Raw genomic sequence first — 18,390 nt, forward strand, 5'->3', positions numbered from 1 at the left:
CGTTTCGACGACCTGTGTCGTACTCTTCTTGGCCGGGTCCTTTACAAAGGTATATTGGATCAACCCCCTGACGAATAGCAGAGCAAGCTCTCGCGGGTTTTCCTGCTGCTGGGGGATAACGAAGGGAGACTCTTGCGCATTTCCGCTGCGGTAGACGTGGGTCTTCTGGAACGACTGGGGAGCTGGACGGCCGGGATATCCTCCGGCGTACGCCTGCGCGGCCTCGTGACAGAACCGTTGATGCGCCGCCTCTGCCGGCCCTGCGTCTCGCCGTTTCCGTTGCCATTGCCATTGAGGCCATGCTCGCCGAAGAGACTGTTCTCGTCCTGGTTCGCCTTGTCTTCTTTGCCATTATTATTGTTATCGGGCTTGTCGCCGTCGTTCGGAGGGTTACCTGCCGGCGGCGGCTCTGCAGCCCGCAAGGTTGTCGACGCGTGCAGACATCGGCGCTGCTGCTGTTGAAGAAGAGCAAGCTGCCGGGCGGGGGCGGCGGCGGCTATGCGCGTCTTGATGGGTGCGGAACGTGCCACCGACCGTAATGCGCGTATCCACGGAGCATACATTCGCAGGGTGATTGACGCTCAAACCGAGCAGGCGAATGCATTGCTTTGCTGGAAGAAGACTGGAAGTGAGCTCCCGAAAGCCCCAAGAAAATGCACAGCTGCAGTGGCGGCCGTCCCGATTGTGGCCCGTGCAGACCAGTCGTTATTTCTGACTTACGGAATCACACCGAAACTTGGCCGATCCTGATTACAATCCCAGGACCTTTTTCTAATTTTCCAACAAGTAGTAGTAGGAAACTGCAAATATAACGGAGTTATTTTATGAGACTCTCTAAGAAAGAACCCCCATACAGATTGTTGGCAGTGTCATTGAACTCACCTTAAGCAGATGCTGTCACATTATACACTGCATGTATAAAGGTGGAACTAACATATACATGCTGGAAAACCTTCACATCTTGCTGCAAGGAGCGGTCCGCCTTTCACCATTCCAACAATGAAGGCTAGGTACAATTGCATGTCTCTTCTGAACCTGCCGGTGCTCTTATGTGTTAATCCACCTAAAGAAATACACCTTGTTCCATGTCATTCTACGGCTGCTACCCCACTACAGTTAGTCGCCTGTGAAACCCTTTACATCCTGCCCGGACGCTCATCCGCTGCTGCGAGGTGGTGTATCTGCCTGCTCCTCTTGGGCACCCTCTATGCCCTGAACCAGTGTATCAATCTTGGTGGACGCAAACTTACGTGCTGATATCTATTCCCAAACAAGATGTCCAGCTCAGCATAAGTGTGGCCAGGGAAATAAAGGTGAGAGAGAGCATACGTAGCCTGACGAAAGATATACGTCGTAAAGATGGCGTTTATGCCCGCCCAGAAGAACGCCGCCTTGGGTCCCCAGTTCCACTTGGCGGGCGTGACTTGGCGGTAGGAAAGCAGATTGACAAAGGCAATATTAATGGCGTTATACGCATTGCGCGCCAGGATGATGCTCTTAGCCCGCAGCCGGGTCGACGGGATCTCCGACACGATGGTGTAGACGACGGGCCCCACGCTGAAGTTGGCGACGGCCGTCAGGAGCACGACCATGGCGCCCGCGGTCCAGGCCTCGGCCGTCGGGGGGGGCGTGTTGTGGATGCCCATGAAGCCCGTGACGAGCAACAACAAAAACATGCTGACCATGCCCCAGAGCATGAGCATCTTACGGCTGACCTTGTTGAGGATCAGCCACGAGGCCATGGTGCCCACGGCGCCCAGCGCGTTCTGTCCCCAGCCCAGCTTGAACGAGTCGGCGTCTGAGATGCCCGCCTGCTGGAAGAAGAAGGCTGACAGGCCCGACACGGCGCTGCCGGCCATGGTCTGCGCCATCCACGTCATGCAGACAATTTCAGTGCGCCGTCGGTCCAGGCCGCGGAAGCAGTCCCAGTACGTCGTGCCTGTGGCGACCTGTTTCTCCATCTCGTCTGTGTAGATCATCACTGTGTGCAATAATAAGTTTTTTAAGGCATAAGGCTAGGTCCTGGCAAGTGGCTGGAGATTGGGAGGCCTTAGGCTGTGTAATGGTGGGTGGCACTTACAAGCCATTGCCGCGTCGGCGTCTCTCTGGGAGAAGCCTTCTCTTCTCGCGAGTCTCTTCAGACTACGCTCTGCCCTATCCTTATGTCCACGCCGGACGCACCACCAAGGAGACTCCGGTGCTAGATAGCAACCGATGCCAATGGGGATCAGCCAGATCCACTGTAGCGCAAAAGGGATCCTGTACCTGAATGATAAACACCCTATATTAGCATTCACACCTTTTGAAATAGTAGCACTTTCGCAATGGTGACCAGACCACTACTCACCCCCATTCATCTTGACGATTAACCAGCCCGACTAGGGCCCCCGGACGATATGAAGCCCCCCATTATCGAACAGAGATTAACGTAGGCAGTGAGGTAGTGCCGCAGCGGGACCGGGCACACTTCAGCCGCATAAGCCGTCGTCATTGTTTGGAATATTCCCCAACTATGCGTACAAGATTAGCCTCCCTTATGTATTGCTGAAATTGCTTTATCACCCGCCATGGACTGCTCAATATATGGTATAGGGAATAAAACCACTTACGACAGCCCCTGGAAGAACTCCCCGACCAAGAACACGGCTAAGCTCTCCGCGAAGAACGGAAAGAATATGAATCCGGTGATGGTGATGAGAGCAGATATGATGGTCCAACGGTACCCATAGCGCTCGGAAACCCACCCAGCGATCTATGTATTGGGCAACATACCAATCAGCTTTAAAACTAGAAGAACGTGAAAAGGAACAGAGGGGCTTCTGTGATCATGAATTAGCACAAGCCATATACATACGTACCTGAAGCCCGATAATTTCACTCACGTTTGTTGCGCCCGATATACCGTTCTGCCAAGCCGCGCTGATAACCATTCCGCCATTGGGAGCCGGATATCCGAACTTGTCCTTGAAAACCGGGTATGCAAAGTCTTCCAAGAGTTGTGTAACGTCAGCTTCATGTACCGAGCTCATATTACATATCTCTAATACATAACATGACTGGACCAAATGAGTCACTCACACGAGCCAATGATCGAAGTATCATAACCCTCCATGATCAAGCAGCTCGACAGTATAGCGCTCCAGCCGATGGCCTTGGGATAGATCCTGAAGGCTGTCGAGAGCTTCATATCGCGCTCTCGTTCGTTGGCCACGTCGGCTTCTTGAACCAGTGTCTACCATACGGCCGCCACGGATGAATGGCCTGGGTCAGCAAAAAGAAGAAGAAAGACAAATCGCCGCAAGTGGTCAACCCCTATACCGGCATTCTGACGAACGGGTAAGGGGTAAATAAGCTAGTAAGGGCTACGGGAGATCTCTTACCATGAAATCATCCACGTTCGCCGCGATCTTGCTCGCCACAGCCGGGTCAATCTGAATCGACTGTTCTTGTCTCGTCCCACTCGGGGGTCTTTCGGTATGCTTCTCCGCGTCTACTATGCCCTGATCCGCCGCCGTCGAGTGTGTGGGAGGAGTGTGACTGATCTCCTCGGTGTTGTCCCCCGATCCCGCGATGCGTCCCCCGCCGGCGTCGCCTCCTCCATCCTGCGTGTTGTCCTCGGAGGGCTGATTCTTACTTGCCATGTCTTGGCTTACTTGCTCGCGACAACCAATGGCGAGCAACGCCAGAAACAGATAAGAAGCAAAGCGAAATACTTGTTCTTCGTCTCCTCACTAGTAGTGACTTGATAGATAGAATTCTTGGTATAAGGGGCAAACGACAACAACGTGGACTCAACGATCAGCCTCTCAAATGACTGTCACCAAGCCCTTGTTGGTTAGTCGAGTTGCCGTTGGTCAGAATACAGAAAATGCTCAAAGCAATCTTGCCTTATCTTTGTGAAGGTTAATGATCTCTTTACAGTAAAAGAGAAGCCCGATGGCTTGTGTGAAGCAAAAGTCACAAAGTGGAATTTCACAGACGTGAGCTATAATATATGTATCCAGAATAGCATATATATCGCAAATGGAACTGGACACTCGAGCTAGACTTTATGTATGTAAAGAGAATCCGAGGTGCAATAACAGCTTCACTCCGTCTTATGATGGGAGCGACTCATGCACAGCGTTATTGGTGAGAAACACCCGCCTCTCCCCTGGTCACTAACGAAATCGAAGTACCGAGACAGTCAGATCACCAATTAGCAGGATAATTGGCGCGGGAAATTGATGCATGCAACCTAGTAATTGTGTCTGTTTATACGAACGAATGCGGGGTATTCTCGTACGTGTGACAAGACTTCGCGACTGTTAGTTGCAACTTCAAGCCCGGTGCTGCCGAGAAGGGCAAGCAAGCTTCTTCTCTTTGTAGATCTAGATTAGCTAGAGAGACGCTTCACAGGCATAGAGTGCTGGTCGGTTGCGCTCGCCGTTTAGATAATCAGATGTAGGGAAGAAACAGATGCTGTGTCGCGATTATGATAAATTTTATACACCACCTGAAATGCTCGCCTGACAATACAAGTGTACAGCAACGCCCCTTGGCCCGGAGACACATTCTAACTAAAACTTGTACTTCTTCCGCTCGTCCCGCTTCTCCTCGTCCCGCTTCAACCTCTTCCGGCTCTCGTTGGCAATCATCTCGTTGAGCCCCTCCTCCCGCCGCCACTGCGCGCCGGGCCCCTCATCGCGCCGCCCCTCCTCGTAGCGTCGCCTGAGCTCGTCTTTGCCGAGGCCGCCCTCCGCCAGGGCCTCGGGGTCCAGCGCGACGTCGATGTCGCCGGGCTTCTTCCGCTTCTGGCCCCGGTCGTCGTCCTGGCCGAGCACCCGCATGTCGCCGTGGGCGTTGCTCTTGCTGAGGTCGTAGGCGCGGTCGCTGCCGAAGAAGCCTTCCGCGCGAGCCTGGCGCTCGGGGATGACCGTGTAGGCGGAGCGGGGATGTGTGCTCTCCTCGGTTTCGTAGCCTCGCCTGTTCTTCCGGAGATCCATCTCGCCTGCCACCGATTCGGTTTGCGTGCCGTATTCTGTGGGGACACTGCTGGCGAGGCCGGCCGATGTCTCAATTCCAGAAGGTGTTTGAAGACCCGCTCCAACTGCATCCTCGTCATCGTCTTCATCTTCCTCGTCCTCATCTTCCTCTTCTTCGGACTCCTCCTCGGGAGGCTGAAGCTCGCCCACAGAGTGCGCTCCACAGGCTCTCCAGACGGGGGAGCCGCTTGTGTAGGTTGCATAATTCCAAAGATGTCGCCGCCAAATAGAGGTCGATTGTATTCATCCACGGGCGGCTTGCCATAGCATCCAGGCTGGAAGCCCCATTGCGCGCCTGCTGGGATGGGGGCATTGAGACCAGGAATGCGCAGCGACGGATATGACGGAGGTGGGCCGAAACGTTGCTGATTGATCAACCATGGCGGCGGGGCACCGAGGGTATGCTGAGGGCCTCCTTAAGGGTATCCGTCAACTCACCCGGCCGAGCGTGACTTCCTTTGGTTTCAAACTCCTTGCCCTCGTAGTAGACTTCTCCAAACCGTGTAAGGTTGGGCTTCTCCTGAAACCTGAAGAAGGCATCGTAGAGCTTCTGGTAGTCGATATCGAGCTTGCCCATCTTGGGCTGCACACGCTCTCGCTGTTTCTGCTTGAGGGTTTGCTCTGCTTGCTTCTCCAGGACGGCATCTCGCATCTCGGTGATTCCCGTATCAGCAATAAACTTGGGTAGCTTAAAGGCGGCCTTCTCGATACCTCTCTTGGAAGACAGGTACTCGCGCTTGAGTGACCAATGTGGCGGAACAGGAACAACATTGCGTTGCGCCTTGATCTGGACCAGCAGTCGAGGATCTGTTGACGATGTATCATGCCATTCCACCACTTCAGGCTTCTTCACAAGCGCCTTCAGCTCGGCAATCGAGAGCTTGTTCAGCATCTTGCGCTTCTTCTTGGACATCTTGTTCGAGTTCGCACCCTCTTCCTCTTCTTCGGGAATATCGTCATCGTTATCGAAGAACACCTCGCCCGTGTTGCCAGCATTAGCCTCCTTGGCGATGTCGTCGTCTTCGGATACGCCAAATTTAGTGAAAACGTGCTTGTACATGGCGAAGGCCGGGTCCTCGTTGTCGAAATCAAACTCTTCCACTACCGGGCCATCAGGCTGTTGGGACTTCGCAGCAGTCGCGTCGTCCTTCTTGACTTCCAACTCGGACGTGCCGTTCGTCGTTTCGCCGTTCTCTGCCGGCTTCTCGGATTCGGGAGCAGCGCCATCTTGCTGGGCTTCGGGTGACTTTTCGACTTGCGCAGTCTCCTGATTCAAGTTAGAGATGCATAAAATGCGGTAGATGATGTTTGCATGAAAAGGACGACGTACCTCGGGCTTTGAAGCCTTCTCGGCCTTCTTCTTGGCTCGTCGCTTTTGGTTCTTGGTCATCTGAGGCGCCATCTTTGCGGTTTGCAGTGCTCACCACCTGAAACACAACCAAGGATGCAGGTACGGTAGCGGACGCGATGATGCGACGATCAAAAGGGCGCGGACAAGACGAGCGCAATTATCGCGACTTTGATGCGCGTTGTTCGTTGACGAGGCTGATCACAGTGGCACGCGCTCGGAAAAAAGTGAAGTTACAGTAAAGTTTCTGGTCAGTGAGGCTGAAAGCTCGGCAGTTCACGCCACGATTGACTGCAATCAGTGGGACTTGCCTCGGACAGGGGCGCTTAATCGGTCTGTGCTGATCCCCAACTTCACTACAACTCAATCTCCCTCGCATGCACTGCTTGATTGCACTTGTTCATTTTCCCGTCTTTGTGAATACATTCAATATTTTAGTTTTCAATTATACAAGTAGTTTGTCAGTGATTGTTTCCGAATAGTGCAGTGCACGGATCGAAGGCCTCCTGAGTTGTCCGACCTAGTTCTTACTTTCCCTGTCTGGGCTTCATGATCATGATGAAGCATCTTCCACGAGAGCTGTAAACGTGATGCATCACTTGTAGTCAACTATTCAATATCTTATATAACAGCCCTCTTAAGAATAAAAAAACCCTCGCTTTGCAACTCGCCAGCTCCCATTCCTGTCCCTAATCAAGAAACACAAGTATTGAAAACATGAGTGAACAAGAGAATTATCTGTACCAAAAGCGCTCTACCAAAGGAGCTGTCACCCACCACCATGACAATGACAAAAAGTCCAGCACTGGTAAGATCCCTTCTTGGAGCACAGCCGCACCTCTCAATACAAGCTTCCACAGAAACCCAAACTTCGTAGCTGGTCCTGGCAGATCGACTACCTTGGTGGACAATAGCACACATGGCACCGGGTTCATTACGAGCCCCGGCCTGAGGTTCAGTTATCTGGCCGGAACGGGACAGCCAGGATTCGACAAGATCGGCACTGAATGGACCACATAGTGGTTAACAACATCATGAATGCCATTGTCGGTCGGTTTTGCCTTTTTGACTAAGATTATTTATTTCTCTTGCTATATAAAAGACTAGAGAGCCGCGTTCCGATTCCATCGCTTGTTTTAGGGAACACCAGAGCTTGTAATGTAGTATCTTCTTATATAAGGGAAACAATTGGTTCCGAATAAGGAGTCACTTGTAGACACAGAAAATATCCTATTGTCGCAAGAGAAGTACAAAGGCAAAGAAACTTCATCTACCCCTGTGAACTCGGCAAGGATGTTAGTCAGGAAAAGGGGGCGCTACTGAACTCGCCCTGGGGATCTCAAGGTCAGAAAAGGGATGCAATTGTGAGTTAGGACAAACAGTAATAGCAAGAGGATATGACATAATTTCGACTATCTGGAGGAACCAACTGCTGTAGACCCGGTCGACTCCTATTCCTGCTATTTAGTAACTAACCTCAGCACCTACAAAGCGCAACCAGCCAGTGATTGGTTGATAGTGATACTTGTAGTAATACACAATTGCATTTATTCTTCCCAGTGGTATTCGCGCCAAGTCTAGTGTACCTAATGTAGACGAAAGTGTTTTCTTCTTTCAAAGCGAATTTCTACGTCGTCAAGAAACTCCCTGAGAAATGCTCATCTCATGATCCCATGTCTAAATATTCCCTATTGTTTCAGACGCATAATGATGCACACCAACAACAACCAAATCAATCGACTTTCCCCCTTTCTTGCCGTTACTGGGAGGCTTGTATAAAGCAAGGGTGGTTTTCTATGTATGTATAGGTATGCCCTCTTTTTTTATCTCGCCTGGTTTGATGAAGTCATTTCATAGAAAGGAATGGTGAAGAGAAAAACCCATCAAGTATCAAAACAACATCACAGACGCACAATATGCGTACAAACGTTAATTTACCTTCATCTGCTGCTGTTGCATGCTGTCGCCAAACCTCCACGTATCTTCCTGCCGAGTCCCGCGCGGCAGCCAAGCAGCATTACTGCTTCCTCTCTGGCGGCTTCCCTGCGGCGGCCCGTCGCTCTTCTTCGTATCGTCGCCAACGCCGTTGCTCAGCGCCGCATGCCCGTTAGTGTAGGGATACGGGCTGTGTCCATTGGCGATAGCCGCAGGACTCTCATACACCGGGTTCATCCCCTGGTTGGTCGATGACGCCATTCCCACCTTTGTATTAAGAGGCAGGAGGGGCCGGTCCTTCTCGCCGCTTTGGCTCAACAGACGGGCTCGGCGGTCGGCCTTGTTGCTCTCGCTGGAGCGGTCGTACAAATACAGGCCGAGGAACGTCAAGCCAATGCCAACCGCCTGGAGGTTGGTGGTCGAGTTGCGGAACCAGATGATGGCCACAACAATGACGAAGACGCGCTTGAGGAGCGAAGCTACCGAGTAAGTCACCGGTGACACAAGTGACAGTAGAAAGAATGCCAAAATGTTTTGTCCGAAATGGAAGGTCCCGTTGAACAAAAACTCCAGAAACAACCGGCCATGATCCATGCTGTTAGGCCGGTCCGTCAAATCCAAGGCACCATCAGCAAAGAAGTCGCCAATCAAACCGGTGCCTTCACTCCAGAACCAGATAGGCATCGTAAGCACAAAGGCCATGCCCGATGAGTAGCAAAGCAGGTTAAGCTTATCCAGCTTTCGAGATTTTGCCGACTGTCCATCGGCTTCAGCCTTTGAGGCCTCGTTGAAAAGCCTCTTGGAAAAGATGTTCTGTGTCACGAAAATGATGGTGGCCAGAAATGCGTACAGGAGACCAAGGAGTTCACCGCCGAACTTATGCTTGCCGGAGCAGGCAAGCATGACTCCCATTGTTAACGGGATAAGTGAGTAGTATGTTGCCCTGGGGTATCGGATGTCAAAGATGAATCGGTATGCGAAAACCGTGAACAAGGGCGAGAGGCCCTTGACAGTATGTACCAGAGACACGGGGATTTTGGACGTGGCCGCCGCACTCAACAGGTGGCCACCAATCTGGAAGGCAGCCAAGGGGAGTGTAGTCATGACCACATCGCGCGAGGGTTGGCGGATCGGATACTTCAAGGCCGGTATCGAGGTGCGCAGCGACGGGAAGACCGAGGCCAGGTAGGACGAGGTAAGACAGTAGAATGCCACCAGGAAGAATTGAATGAGCGTCAGGGTCGCCGGCTTGTCGAAAGCGTTCAGTATCGACTTGGAGGAGGTATTCGTCAAGGCGAGGGATGTGTACCACATCACGCATAGGATCTGCGACACTCGACGTTAGTGTGCGTGTCTTGTGACTACGAAGCTGGCGTGATGACGTACGATGAGTTTGTAGGAGAGCGGCGCGCGCAGGGCCCCGGCAAGGTCTTGAGCATTCTGGCTCACGCTCCCGTTCCTATCCCGGATAGTGCGGAAGGCCTCGCTGATGCTCTTCTGCCGCGTCTGTCGTGTCTGGCCCTGACCGTATGCGGCGCTGGGAGCTGCTGGTTGCCCCAGCTGCCCCCATTTTATCGATTTGCGAGGCTCCCGCTTGGGCAGCCACCGATCGCCGGAGGGCGGCTGCACTGTGGTGCCGTTGATGCCGTTCGAGTAGATGTTCAGGCCGGGAATGGGGCTGGCCGACGTGCCTGAGCCGTTGTACATGGGCGAGTCGACGTGGTCGGGGAACTTCTCGAGTCCGGAATCGTTGTTGGCTTCGGGGCCGGCCGACTTGGCACTGGCGCGCGACACGGATTGGTCCCGAGAAAAGGAGCCGGACGTGGTAGAGTGAGGCATGGCGGTAGTCGTAGTCTGGCGAGACTATGATTGTGGGTGGTAACGAGCGACAGAACTTCACAAGGAAATTCAACGGATGGATGATTGGATGGCGATTGCGACAAGCCTTCCAAATCCAAAGGGGGGCGCTTTGCTCTTCGTTCACTGCGCCATTTCCCCCAGATATCAGATATATTAAAGCCGACGTACCACCTAGTGGAGATGTACTGCCAGGATCGAATTCGTCGCAAATACTGGGACGGCGGCCGATGAGAGTTTGTCTTTGGGTAGGTATGGATGGATTGTTGGTGGAGATAGTGTAAGGCGAAGGTGGTGCAGTTAAGGTAGGTGAGCGTATCTGGCAAAAAAGGACGACTAATTGCTCCCCACATCCAATTGGACGATCGAATGGTGGTTCGCTTCGTTCCGGAACACACGAACCCTCCAAACTTCAAGCTTTGATTAGCGGACGCCCTCCTGCCGTATGTACAGTACTACACTTGTCCCACTACTTGGCCAAGCTCGCAACCTGATTCGCCCAGAAGGAATGGTTGCAATTGAAATCTCGCATCGCCCTGCCTTGCTTCAGCCTCAACTTTTTAGCGCCATTACCCCCATACCAGGCCCTGCCAAATACTCAAATAATGCCCCTGACTTGCCTGACAGCGCCTGGTTTGCCCATGACTTGGACCCCACCTGCCCAGCGATTAGGAGACATTTCGCTATGTATGTGTATAGACAGACTACAGACACAATCAGTATGCGTTCTAGGACCAAGACATGGAATTAAGGTTATGAGGCTGGTTGATAAGTAATGTTTATTCCTAGCACTAATGCTAACCTGGTATTAAAACAGGTTACAAATTGACTTACTCTATATAATTGTTGATGTGCATCTGCAGTAAAAGCCTTCCTAGTACTTCTATATCCCTTGAAATGTGAGGGCAAGTCTAATATATAACACTACCATTTGCACCCAAACAGGTATTCATGATCCAAGGTCAATAACATAACTTCCATTATCATTTGTCTTTACATATATGATACACTACTTCTTGCAAACACTTTGACCACCTCCAGATGGTATCTCCATCACTGGTGTCTTCGCTCTTAACGGTCCTCGGCCCGTATCTCTGCGAGCGTTATCTGCAATGCCGCAAGATACAGATAAGGTAGGACTCTTCTTACGCTCTTCAACCCAGTTCTCGTAGAGCTCGTCTAGCTGGTCGGCCACCCACATGTTTGGATGGCATGCATCTTTGCGGGTTCTCTCAACTATACCCGTAATGCAAGCGTCCCCCAAGCCTCCCGCGCACAAGCTCTGTATGCTTTTCCAGGCTCTGTTCAGCATATGTGCATCCGTTCTCAGTAAGCCAGCCGGGTCAACGCCCCGACTCCTTGCAAGTTGCTCGACGTTCGAAGCTTCTTTGAGTATCTCGGCCACTGCCAATGGAGCAATACGGGGCCGTTCCCCAGTTTCGTTGTAAATGTGAGTCGTGACATCGACCCAGACTCTTTCACAGCCAATATGCATCTGGTGCCAATCAAGATACAGATCAACGTCCGTTATGAGATAGGATGTCATAGTTTCAAGGAGATTGATCGGATCCGCAGCAGCCTGAGACCACGAAGCCATGTTGGACTCGATCTCGTTAGCAGGCAGCCCATTTCGCTGAAGCATCTCCCTGTGGCGTTTTGGATTGTAGACAACCGCCATCAGTCTCCGCAGCGAGTCGTCAACGCTGCCCATCGTCTCTCCGCCAGAGCCCAGTCCGTCCAAACATTTAACATGTGGCTAGGATTCAATGCCACGCGGATGTTCGATCTGCTGTAGGGAGGCAAGGCTGACCCGCGGCGGTTGCGCGCAAAGTACGTCGGAGATATCCCAAATGCAAGCGAAGCTTTGGTGAAGGCTTCAGCCATCGTCCTTGGAATCCCTCCAAAGAATAGATAGTCCAAATCCTGATTAACCAGGTATAGCTCCATGTCGGGCCAGACGGGGTCATCCGGGTAAAGACGCCGACAGGCTGCGTAGACATGAATCAAAGCACTCAACCCCCACGAGCTTTCTCCAAATCTGATACCTGCACAGTGAAACAGAAAATACAGGTGGTATTTAAGGAGACCGCAGCGGAGTGGGTGTCGCCTTAGGAACCAGTTTTCTTCTTGAATGCAATCCATTTTCATGAATTTACTCTTGACAGCTTCGGGTACTGGCACTTGGCTAACGCGCTGCCGAATATCGTCCTCTAGTACGATCTTCTTGAATTCCCGCTGCCGGATGCTGGTCCAAGTCATAATAGATTTGTGGTTATCAGCAGTTGTACCGAAAGGGTATGTTTCAAAGTCCGTGACTTCCGGCATGTTGTGTGTATGTGATTGGAGCTCCTCTAATGGCTGCGCCGATGACGTGACTCCAAGTATATCTTGCATATCAAGGAGGAGGTGTATCCCAAAAACCGCCCAAATGGGTAGGGTGGATGATTTGAACATCTCGAAGACACCGCGAGTAATCTCATCATTGGCAAATGAGTTTACGAACTCAATAGCAGTAATCTGAAACCCGGGTAATAACTCTCGTACACGTCGATACGTTTCGTTCTCAGATTCACCGTTTGTATATAGCCCATCGTAAGGGGGGACTGCAACCGCATATTCGTTTCGGTGTATCTTTTGACCTTTGAGACTTTGGTCAGAATATGCAACCATCTGCTTCACAGCATCGTAGACGGACCACAGATAGAAACTGGCATGCTCGCAGGAAAATCCGAATGTTTTAGTGGAAAGTGAGACGAATTCAAAAGCGCTCATCTTCTGCAACCTGGAGTCATCACGTTCGTGCTGCACATACATAAGGAGCGCCGGAAGTGTCCATGTTGGAAATTCTGAAGCAGGATACTTTTTGGGCCGTTCGATGGTCAAATCAAGGGCCCCTTCGGCGCGTCGAGCCAGCTGAATCGTAGTGTTGGTGAGCAACGATGCTAGAGTAAGCTCGCTCTTACCACATGCGTACGCTGACCAGATTGCCTTAACATTATCACGAAGCCTTTCTAAGTCACCCAGGAAAGATTGGATGGCAAAAAAGAAATCATCTTCAATGTCTTCTTCATCCTTCTCAATGGTTGCTGGAGAGACGTCTGGAAGTTTGAAAGCGTCGGGCTCGTGTCTTACATCGGCAATGGTCTCCGCCTGGGCAGATTTGTTATTTGCAGCATCCGGATCAGAGCTCGTTGCATCTTGAACGTGAAGTTTGGAGAAGCGGTTCAGGAATGACATGCCACCATCATTTTTGAGGTCCTTTGCACTAGGTTTGGCTCTCCGGTCGGTCCGCTTCTTGTCTAGTGTTTGGAATGGTCGAAGCGTCTCCCAAGCATCGATGAGGGTGTTGGTGAAATTGGTGTGTCGTTCATTACTGAGCGAGTCTCCGTGGCGGTGTTGCTCATACCACTCTGTGCAAGCACGTCTTGCGGCGATAGCGCGGTCAAACAGCCGACCCAGCGCCTGGGGAATCCTTGGTCTCGGTGTGAAGTTGGCTATAGCTCTTGCGGCGCCGACGAACTCCGAGACCTTGATTGTGTATTTTGGCCCTTGTTTTCGAGCCTCCTTGCGGGCTTTACCTTTGAGTCGGCCTGGAGGCGCAGCGGCGTTCGCGAGCTTGTAACCGCAGTTGGTCGCATTTGCGACAAGCCAACCTGCGATAAACCCTGTGTCTGCCTTGTACTGTTTATACGTGATGAGAAGCTCCTCAGGAGGAGAGATTTCTGCATCCATCGTTGCGATCGGACATCTGGCTGTGAACAGAATAGCTGCTGCAGAGAAAAACAGCGACGCAACGTGGTGATGGAATACTTGGCAGCGCGTGGGTAGTCTTTGGTGTCCCGGCAACGTGTGAATCCCCGGAGCAGCAAAGTTGTGGCGAGCTGCTACTGTGGTTCCTACAAGACGCCACAAAGAACAGCTGGGAGACACTTGCCAAATATCGGCTAGGTAGATGGACAGAGAGGAATGGTGAAGAAGCAAACTGTTAGAAGCGGACAACAGCTACCAAAGAAGTAGGCATTAAAGTAGGCTGGAGAGGCAACACACCGCCTTACTGCAGTCGGCGATTCCTTTCGTGAGACCAAATGTGCGTAGAATGGAACGGCTAAGCTTTTAAGCTTTCTACTCGAGTGCCAATGGATAGCTACGCGTTGCCAATTATCACTTCCAATTCACTTGATCGACACAATTCATTTAGAGAATAATGACTAACTGTGTTTAAACCATCCTTGTTTCCCCTTACCCCTTTTGTCCTAATATTGATACTCATGTACACCTACTCCAGGAGCTTTTTCACGTTCCTTTGCATCTCAGTTCTAGGAGTACATTCACCTGCAAATCACCCATCTGAACTGTTGTTGTATAATTATTTTGAGAATACCCTACCGAGTATGGAACCACTGTACATCTAAGTACACCAGAGAGACACTTGGAGGCCCCCATCAGATATTTAAAAGATACCATTAACAGCAGAGATCAGGACACTCACAATGCACTTGCCTACCACAGTGCTGATTTGTAAACCTCACTATATTCAGCCCGTGTAGCAATATGCACTTGAGAACGAAAGAACACAGCCCAGACATGCCATCTGTGTTATTCATGTTTTATGAGATATTATGTTAGAAACCAAGGGATCAGCCCTGGTAGACTGCTGTAAGCCAATGTTGACTTATGTCAGGTGAAAAGACACAACTAAAGGCCTCTTCCCGTTTTGACAGGGGGGTGCTTTTGTCTAGCTGCAAAAATCATCAGCACAGAGACCTGCTAACTATGGTATATGATCGTTTCCCTGCCTGTTTTCAGTGTGCTTCTCACGCTTCCTGGGGAGGTCTCAGGGATACATTCTGAAGGCGAGCGAGATCTTAGTAGTCTGAACACCCAACTGATCCATTGTTCGCTATATGTTTTCGTATCTGCCAGGGAGATAACTCTACCTAGTATGGGACCGATCTTTGGGAGTGCTCGGTGTATAGCTCATTAGGAATGAGCTCCCTTCCCCTCGATGAGATCGCTGGTACTCACTAGAAGACTCGAGGAAGTGTTGCATTGCTTATAAATTCTGTATGTACCAATTACAGTTTACAAAGCCATCTAAGTTTGAAACTTACAGTTAATTAAGTAAGCATGTAGAAATGAATAATTAAAGACACACTAGAGGCTGTTAGTTATATACAGTAGCTGAGTATATCACAGTGACTCTGGGTAATACTGCATATGCATACTATGTGTATTACTATAGGCAGTTCTCGACTAGAGGATGGAAGGAAGACGTGATCTACCTCAAGTATTGGTCTGTCCATGTTGATTACTAAGAGCTAGTAACATGAGTGTGAGACTACATCAGTTCATCGGTTGCTCTCTCCGAGAATGCAACGCTTATGGCCAAATCTGATGAATATCCCAGTTCAATGAAACCAGAAACTGCATAGTCGGGCACCTACACGTTTGTCCTGTATAAAATTATATCATAATATTTGCAGGTGTTCTCGGATGAATGGGTAACATGACTTTGGTGCATTGCGTAATAGAAACTGAGAAGTGACCTGCCAAGTTGTCTTCCGTGCTGGAAACCACTGAAATCATAGAGAGTTGTGAAGGTAATGCACAGTTGGATAATCAAACTGATGTTCAAAGCATCTATGGACATGCGTATGGTAGGGCTGATCTGCGGTGGTGTCTGGAGAATAGCATCCATGGGTGCTCTTGAAGCATTGATGATGAATCTTTGGGTGAAGTTCCCAAGTTGATTATGTCATTCACCCTTCCTCGGACCAAATTTGTTGAAAAAAGAAAAGAAAAAGGCAAGTCCACAGTGGGCCGGCACAAAGAAAAAGGTTCCTTCCCCAAGCTGTGCTTCTTCCGTTCCGATTTTGGCCGGGGCGCACTGGTCTGGTGGTGAGCCTGGTTGAGAGCATTGAGCAATTGACCTTTGGATCGGTTTAAGCGACGTATGCAGCAAAACAAGAGGAAGTTCGGGCCACCCTGTTTAATCCGATCACGTGCAGGCACTAGAGTGTTTTTGAGGCAAGCTGGGTGAAGAGAAAGTGGAGCTCCCTCTGCTTCGGCAACTTCTCTGGTGCTGTTGAGGTTTTTCATAGCAACCAGATCTCACTTTCTCCCGATTCTCCCTTCCCTCCTCCCAAGCTTCATCACCACCTCCACTCCCATCCTTTCAATTCGCGTCTTGTCATCTCTCAAGATGTTCAAGAGGTAAGTCTGACTCGACTCCAATGGTTTTGGCCCGCCCCCGCCGCCAATTGACTTCGCAATTGAGCTAACCCTGGCCTTTCCTTGGATCAGCGGCATTTCTTCCTTCGCTCGGGCAGCTCGCCCGACCTTCACAGCCGGTGCCCGCCGCGTCGCCAGACCTGCCAGCCTCAGATTCCCCATCACCAGCCGGTTCGCAAGCACAGCCAGCGGTGTCGGCGATGGCAAGATTTACCAGGTGAGTTTTTGGAGCTCTGGGGAAGCTATGGCCCGGGCTGAAAAATCAGCCTTGGGCCCGATGGGGAGAATTGGCCTGAGCTAACCACACATTGTCTTCGCAGGTCATCGGTGCCGTCGTAGATGGTCAGTAACTTCGAAACGAAGCTTAATAGAGCTATCGAAACACCAGCCGAACCTTTCTAACCTCAATTGCAGTCAAGTTCGACGGTGCGAAGCTGCCCCCGATTCTGAACGCCCTCCAGACCGACAACCAAGGCAACAAGCTTGTGCTGGAAGTCTCTGTAAGCTTTGCCCAGCTGCAGCAATTTTCAATGGCCATATTCTAACGGAATCTCTAGCAACATTTGGGTGAGAATGTCGTTCGTTGCATTGCCATGGACGGTAAGTTGGCTCTCGATGTCAAAATCTGCTCGGCCGGAGTTGCTCACTCCATATATAGGTACCGAGGGTCTCGTCCGAGGCGCCAAGGCCACCGATACTGGCGCTCCTATCACAATTCCCGTCGGCCCTGCCACGCTAGGCCGTATCATCAACGTCACCGGTGACCCCATTGACGAGCGTGGTCCTATCAAGTCCGACAAGTTCTTGCCCATTCACGCCGATCCCCGGAGTTCATCGAGCAGTCTACCACTGCTGAGATTCTCGTTACCGGTATCAAGGTTGTCGATCTGCTCGCTCCCTACGCTCGTGGTGGAAAGATTGGTCTGTTCGGTGGTGCCGGTGTCGGCAAGACTGTCTTCATTCAGGAGCTTATCAACAACATCGCCAAGGCCCACGGTGGTTACTCCGTCTTCACCGGTGTCGGTGAGCGTACCCGTGAGGGTAACGATCTGTACCACGAAATGCAGGAGACTTCCGTCATTCAGCTGGATGGCGAGTCCAAGGTCGCCCTGGTGTTCGGTCAGATGAACGAGCCCTCAGGAGCCCGTGCCCGTGTTGCCCTGACTGGTCTGACCATCGCCGAGTACTTCCGTGACCAGGAAGGTCAGGATGTGTTGCTCTTCATTGACAACATTTTCCGTTTCACTCAGGCCGGTTCCGAGGTGTCTGCCCTGCTGGGTCGTATCCCCTCTGCCGTCGGTTACCAACCCACTCTCGCCATTGACATGGGTCAAATGCAGGAGCGTATTACCACCACCAACAAGGGTTCCATTACTTCCGTCCAGGCCGTCTACGTCCCTGCTGACGATTTGACTGATCCCGCCCCCGCTACCACCTTCGCCCATTTGGATGCCACCACTGTCTTGTCCCGTGGTATCTCCGAGTTGGGTATCTACCCCGCTGTCGACCCTCTTGACTCCAAGTCCCGTATGCTGGACCCCCGTATCGTCGGTCAGGATCACTACGACACCGCCACCCGTGTCCAGCAGATCCTCCAGGAGTACAAGTCCCTTCAGGATATCATTGCCATTCTGGGCATGGATGAGTTGTCGGAAGCTGACAAGCTTACCGTCGAGCGCGCCCGTAAGATCCAGCGTTTCCTGTCGCAGCCCTTCACCGTCGCCCAGGTTTTCACTGGTATCGAGGGTAAGCTCGTCGACCTCAAGGACACCATCACCTCCTTCAAGGCTATCCTGAGCGGTGAGGGCGACGACATGCCTGAAGGTGCTTTCTACATGGTTGGCGACTTCGCTTCTGCCCGCGAGAAGGGTGAGAAGATCCTGGCTGAGCTGGAGAAGTCTTCGTAATCGGTTCTTTAAAGGTCGAGCGAGGTGCAGGCTGTTAATAGAGCGTCGCTACTAGGGAGGCGAAAAAGGTGGTGGCCTGTGTATATCT

The 18,390-nt window shown here is 51.4% G+C and overlaps 8 protein-coding genes across 8 annotated transcripts; 2 read left to right on the plus strand and 6 right to left on the minus strand.

The window, feature by feature from the left end:
- Window positions 1-59: 59 nt before the first annotated feature.
- PG994_002145 (uncharacterized protein) lies at window positions 60-563 on the minus strand (the record flags this gene model as incomplete). Its single annotated transcript, XM_066853554.1, has 1 exon — window positions 60-563. One exon carries the CDS (start codon window positions 561-563, stop codon window positions 60-62), a length of 504 nt encoding a protein of 167 aa, XP_066721695.1.
- A 592-nt stretch (window positions 564-1,155) lies between these two features.
- On the minus strand, window positions 1,156-3,641 carry PG994_002146 (uncharacterized protein; the record flags this gene model as incomplete). Its single annotated transcript, XM_066853555.1, has 7 exons — window positions 1,156-1,212; window positions 1,251-1,981; window positions 2,081-2,265; window positions 2,610-2,752; window positions 2,859-3,010; window positions 3,079-3,232; window positions 3,381-3,641. 7 exons carry the CDS (start codon window positions 3,639-3,641, stop codon window positions 1,156-1,158), a joined length of 1,683 nt encoding a protein of 560 aa, XP_066721696.1.
- Window positions 3,642-4,559: 918 nt separating this feature from the next.
- PG994_002147 (uncharacterized protein) lies at window positions 4,560-6,426 on the minus strand (the record flags this gene model as incomplete). Its single annotated transcript, XM_066853556.1, has 3 exons — window positions 4,560-5,182; window positions 5,463-6,291; window positions 6,355-6,426. 3 exons carry the CDS (start codon window positions 6,424-6,426, stop codon window positions 4,560-4,562), a joined length of 1,524 nt encoding a protein of 507 aa, XP_066721697.1.
- A 663-nt stretch (window positions 6,427-7,089) lies between these two features.
- On the plus strand, window positions 7,090-7,392 carry PG994_002148 (uncharacterized protein; the record flags this gene model as incomplete). The annotated part of the gene is made up of 1 exon (XM_066853557.1): window positions 7,090-7,392. The coding sequence occupies one exon, from the start codon at window positions 7,090-7,092 to the stop codon at window positions 7,390-7,392; it is 303 nt and encodes a 100-aa protein (XP_066721698.1).
- A 909-nt stretch (window positions 7,393-8,301) lies between these two features.
- On the minus strand, window positions 8,302-10,146 carry PG994_002149 (transporter C83.11; the record flags this gene model as incomplete). Its single annotated transcript, XM_066853558.1, has 2 exons — window positions 8,302-9,633; window positions 9,694-10,146. 2 exons carry the CDS (start codon window positions 10,144-10,146, stop codon window positions 8,302-8,304), a joined length of 1,785 nt encoding a protein of 594 aa, XP_066721699.1.
- Window positions 10,147-11,173: 1,027 nt separating this feature from the next.
- On the minus strand, window positions 11,174-11,761 carry PG994_002150 (uncharacterized protein; the record flags this gene model as incomplete). Its single annotated transcript, XM_066853559.1, has 1 exon — window positions 11,174-11,761. The coding sequence occupies one exon, from the start codon at window positions 11,759-11,761 to the stop codon at window positions 11,174-11,176; it is 588 nt and encodes a 195-aa protein (XP_066721700.1).
- An 80-nt stretch (window positions 11,762-11,841) lies between these two features.
- PG994_002151 (uncharacterized protein) lies at window positions 11,842-13,896 on the minus strand (the record flags this gene model as incomplete). The annotated part of the gene is made up of 1 exon (XM_066853560.1): window positions 11,842-13,896. The coding sequence occupies one exon, from the start codon at window positions 13,894-13,896 to the stop codon at window positions 11,842-11,844; it is 2,055 nt and encodes a 684-aa protein (XP_066721701.1).
- Window positions 13,897-16,366: 2,470 nt separating this feature from the next.
- Window positions 16,367-18,302, plus strand: PG994_002152 (H+-transporting ATP synthase beta chain; the record flags this gene model as incomplete). The annotated part of the gene is made up of 7 exons (XM_066853561.1): window positions 16,367-16,377; window positions 16,468-16,612; window positions 16,716-16,737; window positions 16,810-16,895; window positions 16,953-16,995; window positions 17,054-17,148; window positions 17,226-18,302. 7 exons carry the CDS (start codon window positions 16,367-16,369, stop codon window positions 18,300-18,302), a joined length of 1,479 nt encoding a protein of 492 aa, XP_066721702.1.
- Window positions 18,303-18,390: the final 88 nt, after the last annotated feature.

Source organism: Apiospora phragmitis (genome assembly GCF_038363925.1).
Source record: "Apiospora phragmitis strain CBS 135458 chromosome Unknown utg000002l:1.0-5516284.0:1.0-5523493.0, whole genome shotgun sequence".
Classification (NCBI taxonomy): domain Eukaryota; kingdom Fungi; phylum Ascomycota; class Sordariomycetes; order Amphisphaeriales; family Apiosporaceae; genus Apiospora; species Apiospora phragmitis.